The sequence below is a fragment of the Paramisgurnus dabryanus genome, chromosome 21, assembly GCF_030506205.2.
Source record: "Paramisgurnus dabryanus chromosome 21, PD_genome_1.1, whole genome shotgun sequence".
Lineage (NCBI taxonomy): Eukaryota > Metazoa > Chordata > Actinopteri > Cypriniformes > Cobitidae > Paramisgurnus > Paramisgurnus dabryanus.
This window is the reverse complement of record NC_133357.1, coordinates 13,279,147-13,291,816: the sequence shown is the minus strand read 5'-3', so window position 1 is coordinate 13,291,816 and position 12,670 is coordinate 13,279,147. Positions and strand designations below refer to the sequence as shown.

At 41.2% G+C, this 12,670-nt stretch overlaps 1 protein-coding gene across 19 annotated transcripts in view; it reads right to left on the bottom strand.

Annotated features, from left to right (window-relative positions):
• Positions 1–8,278: 8,278 nt before the first annotated feature.
• The window catches only part of hspg2 (heparan sulfate proteoglycan 2), a 122,391-nt gene continuing 117,999 nt past the window's right edge, over positions 8,279–12,670 (bottom strand). For 16 of the 19 annotated variants that reach the window (XM_073812936.1, XM_073812941.1, XM_073812938.1 and 13 more), the window contains 6 exons: positions 11,170–11,248; positions 10,736–10,783; positions 9,704–9,774; positions 9,484–9,567; positions 9,280–9,383; positions 8,279–9,185 (listed from right to left, as the gene is read on the bottom strand). In XM_073812936.1, the coding sequence (XP_073669037.1) occupies positions 9,013–9,185; positions 9,280–9,383; positions 9,484–9,567; positions 9,704–9,774; positions 10,736–10,783; positions 11,170–11,248 (559 nt within the window). In that variant the 3' untranslated portion in view covers positions 8,279–9,012. The remainder of the gene's footprint in view (positions 9,186–9,279; positions 9,384–9,483; positions 9,568–9,703; positions 9,775–10,735; positions 10,784–11,169; positions 11,249–12,670) is intronic. The other 3 variants (XM_073812943.1, XM_073812940.1, XM_073812952.1) reach the window with 1 other exon arrangement.

Sequence of the window (12,670 nt, the reverse complement as noted above, 5' to 3'; positions counted from 1 at the left end):
AGTTGTAATACCTTACAGTAGGTCGCCCTCGATTCTCACGTTGGAACAGCTGGGGTGGCGAGGCAGGGTCTACCCTGTCAGGCACATTCTCAGGGCCCCTCGGAATTACAGCCCACCCTCCAATCCACGGGACTGAGGGCACCGGCACCGTTGACCCTCTTCTACCCGTCTGGGAGAGTTTTGACAGGGGCATATCATGTTCCCGTTCTGGCCCAGCCTTTCCCTCTGGGCGGATCGTATACATGGGTTGTACCAGCCGCTGCTGGCCCTGGATCACGTACGGGGTGGTCTCCCACTGATCACTCCGTTTACCCTTTCCTTGTTGTCGGTTATCTCTCACCAATACTTGTTCTCCTGGAAGCAGGGGAGCCTCTCGGGCCGTCCGATCGTACAGCCTCTTACTCTTATCTGCGGCAGTCTGTATACGCTTGGTCACTTGTCCGTAGGTGAAGTGGATGCGCTGATGGTGGCAACTCACCCACTCCGTTAGACTCAAGTTCTCCTTGGCCGCAGCCGTCCCCAGCACCAGGTCGGTTGGTAATCGTACATGCCTGCCAAACATCATGTAAGTTGGGGGCATACCCCGTGGTGCTGTGCACACTATTATTGTATGCCTGTACCAGTGTCGGAAGGGTACTCACCCAGTCACTCTGATGTCCTTGGTCTAAAGTGCCCAGCAAGCCCAACAAGGTCTGGTTGAACCGTTCACATCCCCCGTTCCCCTGAGGATGGTATGATGTAGTGTGGGTTTTCGTGCATCCGTACAACTGACACAGCTCTTTTATCACCCGGGACTCAAAATTCGGCCCCTGATCAGAGTGCAGAAACTCTGGGCACCCAAACGGTTGGAAGACGGCTCTCCACAAGGCAGTGGCAGTGGTATTGGCGGTCTGGTCCAGGGTTGGAATGGCCCAAGCATTCTTGGTAAACAGGTCAGTGATTACTAGGATATTTTGGTAGTGGTTCATTGGCCTGCCCAAAGTCAAGAAATCCATAGCCACGATGTGAAGCGGGGCCTTGGCCTGTATGGGGACCATCGGGGCTCTAACCTCCTTCCTGGATTTAATCAAAGTACAGCGAGGACATGCTTGAATGAACAAACTGAGGGACGCCTCCATCCCTGGACAATAGAAATGCCTACGTAGTAGGGACACCGTCTTCTCCTGCCCCTGGTGTCCTAACTGGGCATGGTACGCCGTCAGCAAGGCTTGCACCTGGCCTGTCTCTCAACCGGAGCTTCATCCACTGCCCAAGGAGCCTTTGCACCATCCCAGCTTGAGCCTGCCTCTCCGCCCGAGCCATCCCTCTGCCCTGTGCCAACCAAAGCCCCACCGCCCTCAATCCGCTGTCTCCTTCTTGCCGCTCTCTCCAGCTTTGGGGGTCCCAGCCTCGGCTTGTTGGCACAGCCTCCCGTTGGCCTCCCAGCACCTCCACAATGCCCACTGTAAGCCCCTCTTCTTGGTCCATCGATAGCCCTTGTGGACACCCCAGGCTCTCCACTTCCGGGAGTGGTGACAAGGCGTCCGCATTCGTGTGCTCTCGCCCTGTGCGGTACTGGAGCTGGTAGTCGTAGTTGGCCAGTTGTGCCACTCACCGCTGTTCCACAGCCCCTAACTTCGTTGTCTGTAAATGAACGAGAGGGTTATTATCCCTTATCACCTGTACTTAAGCGCCCCACAAGTAGTCCATGAACTTCTCACTGAGAGCCCATTTCAACGCCAACAGCTCCAGCTTGAATGAACTATAATTGGAGTCATTTCTCTCAGCCCGATGAAGACTTCGGCTAGTGTAGGCAATCACCCTTTCTACTCCCTGTTGCCGTTGGGCTAGCACTGCCCCTAGGCCGAGGTTACTGGCGTCGGTGTACAGGACAAAAGGCTGGGTGAAATCCGCATAGGCCAGGATCAGAGCTTGTAGCAACTCTTGCTTTAGCCGCTGGAATGCCAGCTCGCACTCAGGATCCCAGGAAATAGATGGAGACCCACGGCCTCGGGGGCGCCCAGTCCCGGCAAGAAGTTGGTTCAAGGGATTGGCAATCTTTGAAAAATCCTTGATAAACCATCGATAATAACCCACAAATCCCAAGAAAGACCTGACTTGCCGTACCATCTTGGGGACACCCCATTCTTGCACCGCCGACACTTTCCCCGGATCTACGGAGACTCCAGAAGCACTCACACAGTGGCACAAGAACTTCACTTTCCTCCGTAGTAGATGACACTTCTCTGGTTGTAATTTCAGCCCATACTTTTCCATGGCTTGGAATACCTTGACCAGATGCTGCAAGTGGGCCTTGAAGTCTGGGGAATAGACAATGACATTGTCCAGGTATACCAGTGTAGACTCCACCAACTGACCGCCTAGACACCGCTGTATGAGCCGCTGGAACGTGGCGTGGGCATTACAAAGGCCGAAGGGCATCCGGTCCCACTCGAATAATCCGAAGGGGGTCGTAAAGGCAGTCTTCTCCCTGTCTGCCTCTTCTACCTGTACCTGCCAATACCCACTCGCCAGATCTAAAGTGGAGTACCAGGTCGACCGAGTTAAACTGGCAAGGGAGTCCTCGATCCTCGGCAGTGGGAAAGCAGCTTTTTTGGTCACCTGATTCAGTTTTCAATAGTCTACGCAAAACCTAGAGCTCCTGTCTTCTTTTGCACCAAGACGATGGGTGCTGCCCAGGGACTACTGCTCTCTCGGTCGATACCCCGATCTAACATCCCCTGTAACAGGGTACGGACTTCAGAATACAAGGTAGGTGGTATAGGTCGATACCTCTCACGACTGGGCCCGGCATCTCCAGTGGGGATCCAATGTTTCACCACATTTGTGCATCCGTAGTCCTCGTCATGTGCAGAGAATATATGCTGCCACTTAGTCAGAAGTTCCTGTAGTTTGCGTGTCTGGGCCTCCTCCAGCCCTTCTCCCTGTAGGGACTCACCTAACAGGTAGGCTGTCATCTCCTCCACAGCCTTCTCCAGGGGCGAGTCTGCTTGCATCAGCGCCACCTCAACCACGGTGGGACATACCTGTCGGAAACTGACATCTCTTTCTTCCCTCACCTGGTGGGAGTCTACCATAGTCACCGGGGCTAGCCGTTGGTGACGATGCAAGTGTATTGGATAGGGGTTCTCGTTTCGTACTCTCACAGGGATCCGTCCTTGACGGACTACGGCCTCTAGGAGTGTTTAGGACAACTCAGCCATCTGCTCTCGTACATCTTTCAGGAGCTCCATACGTAAGGTCTGTTTCCAATCCACCCCCTCAGGGGCAGCTGCTGCTGCTCAACTTACGGCCGCACACACAGGAGGGTGCCCTGCCTCTGCCTGATCCGACTCCAGAGCCACAGCCTCCTTCCTCAAATCCTCAAAGGTCATTTCTGCCGAACTGGGCCCTCTTGTAGCCCTAGTAAGAACTGATCTCGCAGCAGAGTCTCTCCATCTCCTAGGCCATGGTCGCGTCGTCCCTGCAGCCCAGTGAACTGCTCTCGCAACCGCAGTGCGAAGGCCCGGATGGGCTGCCGAGATCCCTGTTTACAGTTGAAGAATCGTGCTCGGAGAACGGCCACTGGGGTTGTGTCACCGTACTACAGAAGATTTGAATCAATTGAACCAATTGTTTCGAAAAATGAAACACTGTTTCGCTCAAAACACGTAAATATATAGTCAGTGTGCCTCCTGTGTGAGCGCAAACATGTCCCGTAATTGTTTTTGGCATTGCTCCTGTCAAGGGGAACCTAGTAACATTGCCGCAACATTTATGAAATGTGTCCTGTGTAAATAAAAGGCTGAAACGATGCTTTAGGGGAATGCTGTATTTTGTACTAAGGTACTGATAATTTTCTTAATTAAATTAAGTGTGTTTGTAGGTGTGAGTCATGAGGTGTGCACAGCGCCGCATGATGTCGAACACACCTATCGGACTAAAACAGGACTCATGACAAGAATATGTAGACCAAAGTATATTGGGAAATAACTATAATTAGAAGATTGTAGTAATGCAACATTAAGATGCAAGCTGCTGTTAAAACCCAATAAGGGTTTGAGTCATGCTGCCCTGGTTATTGCCTAGCTATTTATGGTCCTTTGACTATTGATTGGAGAAACAAAGCTTTTCAAAGCTTTGAATCAATTGAAACAATTGCTTCGAAAAATGAAACACAGTTTCGCTCAAAACACTTAAATATATGGTCAGTGTGCCTCCTGTTTGAGCGCAAACATGTTCCCCTAATTGTTTCTGGGATTGCGTCTGTCAAAGGGGAACCTAGTAACATTGCCGCAACATTTACGGAATGTGTCCTGTGTAAACAAAAGGATGAAACGATGCTTTAAGGGGAATGCTGTATTTTGTACTAAGGTACTGATAATTTTCTTAATTAAATTAAGTGTGTTTGTAGGTGTAAGTCATGAGGTGTGCGCAGCGCCACATGATGTCGAACACACCTATTGGACTAAAACAAGACTCATGACAAGAATATGTGAACCAAAGTATATTGGGAAATAACTAGAATTAGAAGATTGTAGTAATGCAACATTAAGATGCAAGCTGCTGTATAAACCCAATAAGGGTATGAGTCATGCTGCCCTGGTTATTGTCTTGCTATTTATGGTTCTTTGACTATTGATTGGAGAAACAAAGCTTTTCGAAGCTTTGAATCAATTGAACCACTTGCTTCGAAAAATTAAACACTGTTTCGCTCAAAACACTTAAATATATTGTCAGTGTGCCTCCTGTGTGAGTGCAAACATGTCCCGTAATTGTTTCTGGGATTGCTCCTGTAAAGGGGAACCTAGTAACATTGCCGTAACATTTACGGAATGTGTCCTGTGTGAACAAAAGCCAGAAACGATGCTTTAAGGGGAATGCGGTAGGACCCGCAAGTCATCACAAGTTATCATTTAGCTCTTTAATACGGGTTTACAATGCAGATAAACATTCATAACGATAAATGTCCGCAAACCGGACTGAAGCAGAGATCAGGGAGCTCGTCACTATCCGCGCTTAAGCTGAAATTATTCACCAGCATAAAAGAAAAACCACATCATGCAATCCTTTATTGCCTTCTCTTAAACAAAAATGCACTCCTAAGAGAGATAAATCACGGATAATAAGTACATTTTATACACTGTGGAAAAACCTACCAAATGCAGGACTTTAAATGCGACACGCATCTTCACGGGATCTTTACGGAATGTGTGTGAATGCATGCTCAGATTCCAGAAAATCATTGGCAGTGTGAATGAGCCAAAATCAAACAATCCCAACGATCAAGCGAGTATATTTACTGTAATCTGTGTGTAAAAAGGGCTTTAGAGTACACCATATAGTCATTGTGGTTCCACACAATATACACTATACAATAAATCAGGTCACACAGACAAAGACTTTGAAATGCTTTTTGTTTGGTGACTTTTGAGCCCTTTCCATACAGAGATAATAGAAAATAGCACACGGAAAGTGCATCCCTGGATTTTTCCAGGATCGTTTGATTTTGGTTCATTCACACTGTACAAATAATCACAGTAGATTATTTACATTACAGCTCAGGTGGCCAACTCAATTGCAATGAAAAGAAGCACTATCATAAAGCTTTCTAAAGGTCTTACCAGCTTCACATTCTTAGTAAATTGCTTGCTTTTAATGTCTGCCTATGCTTATATACAGTATCTGTTAAAGGGATAGTTAACCCAAAAATGAAAATTCTGTCATCCTTTATTTACTGTCATGTTGTTACAATCCTGTATGAAAGTCTGTGTTCTGATGATAAACACAAAGGAAGGACATTTTACAAACAGAATGTTTTTAATAATTATGTTATTAATATTTGTCACAAATAATCACAGTAATTTTGTTAACATTAATGCTTTAAATAATTACTCTATGCAGAGATTTACTTTAAATAATATTTTGGTATTACTTTAAAAGGACATTCCACTTTTTTGAAAATATGCTGATTTTCCGGCTCCCCAAGAGTTAAACATTAGATTTTTACTGTTTTGAAATCCATTCAGCTGATCTCCGGGTCTGGCACTACCACTTTTAGCATAGCTTAGCACAATCCATTGAATCTGATTAGACCACTAGCATCGCGTTAAAAAATAACCAAAGATTAGTGATATTACGCACTCCCCTGCTATTGAAAGTAAGGAGACTATTTTCGGTCAATGCGTAATATCACTACACCTGCTGCAGCCATGTTACATCAGCAAAGTCATTGATTATTACGCCAGTTTGAGAGTATAGTTCCTAGCCATATCTGCCTAGGAAATCACAACTTTTAATTTTCCGTCGGTCTTAGTACATGATGTAACTACAGAAAAGTCAAGTTTTAAATAGGAAAAATATCACAACTCTGTGGTTATTTTTAGCGCAATGCTAATGGTCTAATCAGATTCAATGGATTGTGCTAAGCTATGCTAAAAGTGCTAGCGCCAGACCCGGAGATCAGCTGAATGGATTCCAAAATGGTAAGAACCAAATGTTTAACTCTAGTTAAAGAGTTTCGATATTTTTCCTATTTTTTTAGCGTGATGCTAATGGTCTAATCAGATTCAATAAGAAAAGTCAAGTTTTAAATAGGAAAAATATCACAACTCTGTGGTTATTTTTAGCGCAATGCTAATGGTCTAATCAGATTCAATGGATTGTGCTAAGCTATGCTTAAAGTGCTAACGTCAGACCTGGAGATCGGCTAAATGGATTCCAAAATGGTAAGAATCAAAAGTTTAACTCTAGGGGAGCTGGAAAATTAGCATATTTTCAAAAAAAAAAGTGTGGAATGTCCCTTTCACCACCTATTAAGGGCAGTGGTGTTTTATATACAAAATTAAACTGTTTAAAATTTTCTATTTAGACTAAACACATGAAAAAAAAGAAAGCTCTAAAATGAATTATCTCTTAAAACTATGACTAAGTTTCCAGATAATTGTATCTAGACGACGCTCTGAAAAAAAACACAAGTTTTGTTAGATTTCATGTTTCATCTCATTAAAACCACACAGTATATCATTTAAAAGACCAAATGAATCAATCACGAGGAGTCAGGGGTTTACATTAGAATCTTTTACTGATCGTTCAAACTCCTACAACCAGCAGATGAAATGACATAAAAAGATTCTTGTTTAAAGGTTTTGTTCCAGTCTGCCAAGCACCAGCCTTACAAAGTCACATGGATTGGGGAAGGTTGACATATACCCCAATTTAAGGAGAACTGGAAAGAGGATGTGACAGTGGAACTGCAGTCGGCAAGGAAAAACCTGCTTGTGTGATGGAGCAACAAAGCGATTTTAGGCTAAAAGTCAGTGATGATAAAAGATAGCATCAAATAAGAAACTAAAATAAAGCAACTTAAAGCAGAAAATGAACAAACAAGCCTTTAGTCATATAAAAAGGTGAATGGGGACTAAGTTAAACTTTGACACCTGTTTGGCCCATGTGGGCGAGCATGCTCATAAGAGCTCCAAGTCTCAGCTCTAGCTTTTGATTCATTATACTGTAGGTACAATAATGTAAAAGTGTGACCTCCACCCTTCATTTAAACACACCTGTTATCTGATATCGCGTCTCCCGTCTTTTCTCAAGTTCACGTTTTGCTCATTATCATCACATTACAGTATGTGAGCTGCTAGAGATTCTGGATCAATAAACCTAAAAACATGAAGCTGTAGATGAGGCAGTTCAAGATGATTTTTACATACATTATTGTAAAGCTTGAATGAATTGTAAGTTGCCATAATATGCATAAACGTAAACCACAGAATCACAGACATGGACACATCTCCTGTTGTAGATAGACATAATGTAGCACAAATAAAAGTCAAAATCTAAATGTGAAGGTAAGACAAAAAGCAATATTTTATAAAAATGAATCATGCAAAAAATCAGTGTGGATGTTAACAGTTAGATTTACACAAGACAGAAAAATTCAAAGACTCTACAAACAACATTCATAACTTCTGCAAACAATAAACAATGTTTAACTGTAACATCTGGGATCATCAAACTAATTGTAACACCAACTCCTACTTAAATTTCTGTTGTATAACCCTACAAACGTCCAATGTTTGGATAATTGTCTTTTATATCAAAACTTACTACAAAATTAACTCTCAAAACTTTGGCTTTAGGATTGGCAATCTGTAAACAGCACTTTATTGTAAAATTGTTATTTGGAACAAACAAGAGCATCCATAGTAAATAACAGAATATGAAAAGTGATTGTAATTTATGTTTGGCATGTCTGACCTTAGCACCATTTTAATTTTTTTTACATTTCCCAGACACATTTACCAGACACAACAACATTACCAAGCATGCCAGGTGTGTACTTCTGAATAAACTGTACATCCACACTATGTATATATACGATTTCCCAAGTAACTTCTACCTTTACCACCAATCTACACCTATGTCTTGGTATGTTCTGTGCTGTGACCTCGTAGTGACCCCTTTCGCATGGTTAAGTATCTAAGCATGCTCGCCCCCACCGGCCCTCCAAAATATCAAAAGATGTCCGCAGTCTTCAAGTATTAACACAGATTGGGCGCTAAAGCCTCAGACACTCAATATAAGATCCTAGAAACTCCTCAAAAAAAAACCCCCAGAAGAGTAGGTTATTGTTAGTTTGCATCCCCCCACAAATATAATATATATAGATTAATATGCTCATAAATAAAAATTCAGTGCTGTAAAAACATCTCCGATTCCATAGGATTTGACCCATCATCGTGTTTTCATCATTGACTCTGTTCGGAGTATGTAAACCGTACTGGAGCATCTGTGTTAATAGTCCTTCATTGAGCGTAAAACACTGAAAATGTGAAGACTTTTTAATATCATTGCATTTTTATTTGGTTTAACCGGAAAAATCCTTTCCTGTCATTTTGTCCTGTAGAGCAGGTAACAGTGTGTGTCTCTTTAAATGTGAGTTGTCCTGTAAGCGTCTGAGATCTTTCCCAGTGTGTCTAAATGAGGGATTTTTCCTGTAGTCTTTCGTATAGTGTTTTAGTACTGCGTCTATGTCGAGCAGCGCTCCACGTTGATGCCCTCCTCTGCGTGGACCTGCAGGTCGATGGGTTGTGCTGGTTGTATTCCCGGTCGAGCGTTCAGCAGTGAGACGTTTCTTACGCAACCAGTGATGCCTGTGGAGAACTTCCCACCAGTTAGTGACTTCATGTCTGGAGCTCCACCTGGAGACAAAGCACAAGTGATCTCGTGTCATTACAGCGTTGGGGATCATATAGTGGTAGTCTGATCATGTGCGGGATTCAGTATTATACACACCCAGGTATATGTTGCCCTTGGTGTCCACCATGACGCTTTTGCCTTTTGATTGGCCACGGTGGACAGATCCACCATTGATCTGGAGGTAGCCGTGTCTACCCGTTCTGTTCATCCAAACACAAAAATAAACAAATACTTCATACATCATCTGCTGAAATCTATACTATGGTTTTTAATATGGTTGAATGTGGTAACGGGCATTACCGGACAGCGGTGACCTTGTGCCACTGGCCGTCATTCACAGTGTCACCTGACTCGATGTTAGCTTCTCCACTGCCCAGCTGATAACTTTAGGAGAAAAAACGTTTAGATCAGATATCTGCTTAACTAAGCAAATATAAATTATCATGAGATCTTTTATAATTGGATTAAATGTCATAATGTTTTGAGTACTCAAATGGAAAATTTATGTTTAATCACTCACCTAAACACAACTCGTCCATTTTTTAAACCAAGACTTACGAAGTCTTTGACCTTTGCTTGATTTCCTAGTTCCTGAAAGTGTTGTCAATGGAAAATTGAAGTCAGTTTCTCAATCATTGGGAGGTAAAACAAAGCAAACCGCAGGCCAAAGTGACACAATGTGGGTGATATGTATAAATAAATCAAAATGGCTCGTCTTATGCCAAAGTAAAAAAATAAACAAATTAAAATCCTTCCCTGTGCATAAACTTTATCACAATATTCGAAAGTATATTTTAAATTTTTTTTTTTTAAATGAATCACTGGAGAATGTCACTGGAAAAGTATCCTTTAAAAGGAACTATTATAAACCATTTAGGTGCAGAAACCTATACATTTGATACGAATATGTACTCTTTTAGTACAAATAAGGTACTGAAACGGTGATAGCTAGGAAACCATTTTTCCTGACAGTCTTTGATAATTTTAAAAGCGTTATGATTAAAATAAAATATGAAGCAAATTGTTTACATAAAATGTCTTTATCACTGTAAAAAAGCCTGGAAGTCACGTACAGTAACTCAGATGAATGAACTGAATAGGTGAAAAGCAAATGATACATGCAAATAATGAATGATAAAGTGAAACACAACAGGTGCACTTGAAAGCATGGCAGATGATGATGTAAAACATAATGGGGTCAATCAAAAGTGTTAAAACTAATGATGCTTCACGATGCCATACTAAAGAACCATTTTTAGCTAAATAGTTTCATAAAGAAGCTTTAACATCTGTTTTACAAAAGCTTATTTGCTCTTCAGATTGTAAATAGGCAAGAAATAAATGTTTCTTTGTAGAAACAGAATGGTTCTTTAAGGAACCAAAATGGTTCTTTTTATGGCATCTTATTTTTAAGACTGTATAATTCAAATACTTTCTTAATGTTACATTATATTGCATTACAGCAGACATGCTTTATTATTTTAAGATGATTCATTCATGAAAATGGTTATGCAGCTACACTTGTGTCTGACTGAATGTGTGTAGTGGATACCTTTCTACTATCATGCGTCTTATGGATGCTTATAGCGCCTGCGGGCTCCTGAGAAGGATGAAGGTGAGTTAGGCAGGCAAACATGCAGTGCAGGCATTAAAAACATGCAATGATATTTCATTTAGCTTCACAATCTTTTCACAAATTTTAAAGAAATGGAACTGTACATGAAGATGCAGAGATCATAATGCATGTTTGACATGAGATCACACTGTAAAAAATAACTGCTGGGTTATTTTCAACCCAACGTGGGATCAAAAAGGGTCAAACTCAGCTCATTGGGTTGTACACTTATTTAACCTACTGTATGCTGGGTTGTTTCAACCCCAAATGTTACGATGTTGGTTCAATTAAAAACATCAACCCAATGGCTGGGATTTTCTCTTTTTGACCTAACAGGATTTTTATAGGGTTGCCCGTGTGCACAAACGTACCACTCCCTGCCAAAAGATGAGGCCGTCACTAGAGAGAGTTTTGATCTCTAACTCGATGGTCTCTGGAGAATCAGGAGAACTGAAACAAATCAATCAACTGTCAGTATTGATCAATGCTTGACCATCGTTAAATGGACAGTTCACCTGAAAATTTTTTTTTTGAAAATGTACAAACCATTGTTTGTACAAACCAAATTTGTCACAGTCATATTCTGTGGTAGAATAAAAATTGAATAACTTGTGCATTGAAAGACATTTCTTTTAGGGGTGCACCGATATATCGGCCGATGATGCTTGCTATGCTTCTCAATAAATTACGATGAAATGCCGCTACATCCAAAAGCCAGAGGGCGCTCTTGTGTAGAAACTCAATATGCGCTACAGACGAAGAACCATACGGGAAATGGCTTAAGGATATATTTATAGACCAATTTCGTGTTTGCAAACAGAGATGACGTTTTTTGTGGGCGGAGCCAAACTGGTTGCAGAAAGTGACTGTTCCGCAGTAGGGTTGTGAAGTGTTTTAGCATTAAACCGTGATTTTTATGGATCCGGTGTTCTGTCGAAGTCTAATTCCCCTATGTTTTCCTTTAGTGCAATGTTTCTTATAGCGTTTTAATCACGTTACGTTTATTTTTTAGATAGATAAAAAGTTTAAATGGCTTGGCTACTGATATGCATGTATGTAATGTATATATATTGTTCTTTTTTGCTAAATCAATTATTTTTACAGTCTGAATCGCTAAAGTACATATAAAAGCAATACTATCATGTATTATATATAATAGCGTTTATTAAATATTTCATAATTTTCCTGTTTTCCATTATTTCTTCCTTATATTTATCTTACGTGTTTGTTCTAAAACTATTATAAAAGTATTATGTTTAAAAATACATAAAAAAAAGGCCTGTTTATATATTAATAACACTTTACATCATGTGTGTGTGTGTGTGCGCTATATTTATATATTTATTAAGTATGTAAACATAATAATTTTAGAACAAACAGGAAGAAGACATAAGCTAAGATATAAGGAAATAAAAAGAAATAATAGAAAACGAAAAAATTATGAAATATTTTAAAAAAATTGTGATATTATTGCTTTTCAGTATAAAAAACATTTATTCTGAATAAATTATAATTGTAACGTGATAAAAACGCTATAAGAAACACATGGAGGGAACAGACTTCGACAGAACACCGGACATCTTCTCTACTTATTTTCTATTCTAATTATTAAAAGATTTCCAGATGATTTCCTCGCTCCATTCTGTCCGTTTAAGGGCTTATTGTAATCATAAACACCTACGTTTATCTTCAAATGATGTCTTCGACGGCGGTATTCTATAAAAATGAAAGCCATCTTTTTTGGCATTCTTATTCTGACACTTAACAGCACACATTTTCTAGTGAGTTATCTTGCTCTTTTCACTCGTGTCTAATTCATTTCCACTGTTTTTCTGCAACCGCATTGCGCGCGCAGCTTGCAGTGACGTAACT